The sequence below is a fragment of the Neophocaena asiaeorientalis genome, unplaced genomic scaffold, assembly GCF_003031525.2.
Source record: "Neophocaena asiaeorientalis asiaeorientalis breed wild unplaced genomic scaffold, Neophocaena_asiaeorientalis_V1.1 scaffold129, whole genome shotgun sequence".
Classification (NCBI taxonomy): domain Eukaryota; kingdom Metazoa; phylum Chordata; class Mammalia; order Artiodactyla; family Phocoenidae; genus Neophocaena; species Neophocaena asiaeorientalis.
In genome coordinates this window covers 4,776,415-4,776,675 of record NW_020172446.1, presented here as the reverse complement: position 1 = coordinate 4,776,675, position 261 = coordinate 4,776,415, and the positions used below count along the sequence as shown (strand labels likewise).

At 68.2% G+C, this 261-nt stretch overlaps 2 protein-coding genes across 6 annotated transcripts in view; one reads left to right on the top strand and one right to left on the bottom strand.

Moving 5' to 3' along the window:
* EFCAB5 (EF-hand calcium binding domain 5) overlaps positions 1–154 on the bottom strand; it is a 105,700-nt gene extending 105,546 nt beyond the window's left edge. For all 3 annotated transcript variants that reach the window (XM_024737269.1, XM_024737267.1, XM_024737268.1), the window contains exon 1: positions 112–154. The gene's annotated coding sequence lies outside the window, so the exon portion shown is untranslated. The remainder of the gene's footprint in view (positions 1–111) is intronic.
* SSH2 (slingshot protein phosphatase 2) overlaps positions 29–261 on the top strand; it is a 241,886-nt gene continuing 241,653 nt past the window's right edge. Inside the window, exon 1 of one of the 3 annotated variants that reach the window (XM_024737266.1) lies at positions 29–130. In XM_024737266.1, coding sequence (XP_024593034.1) covers positions 68–130 — 63 coding nt within the window. In that variant the 5' untranslated portion in view covers positions 29–67. The remainder of the gene's footprint in view (positions 131–261) is intronic. The other 2 variants (XM_024737264.1, XM_024737263.1) reach the window with 2 other exon arrangements.

Genomic DNA, 261 nt, shown 5'->3' with positions numbered 1-261 from the left:
CGTCACCCTCCTGCCCCCCAAACTCAGGACAAGAATGCCCTGCCCGGAACAACCCAGCAGCGCCTAGATGGCTTTGGTCACGGTCCAGCGGTCGCCTACCCCCAGCACTACCTCCAGCCCCTGCGCCTCGGTGAGTCTTTCCCGGCAGCCGCTCTGCTCGCTTCTGTCACTGCGGCTCCGCTTTGCCTCAGCGGGTCCCGCCGAGCGCCACTGCGCACGCGCCGCGCCGCTTCCCAGGCCTGGGCACTCTGTGCCTTGAAC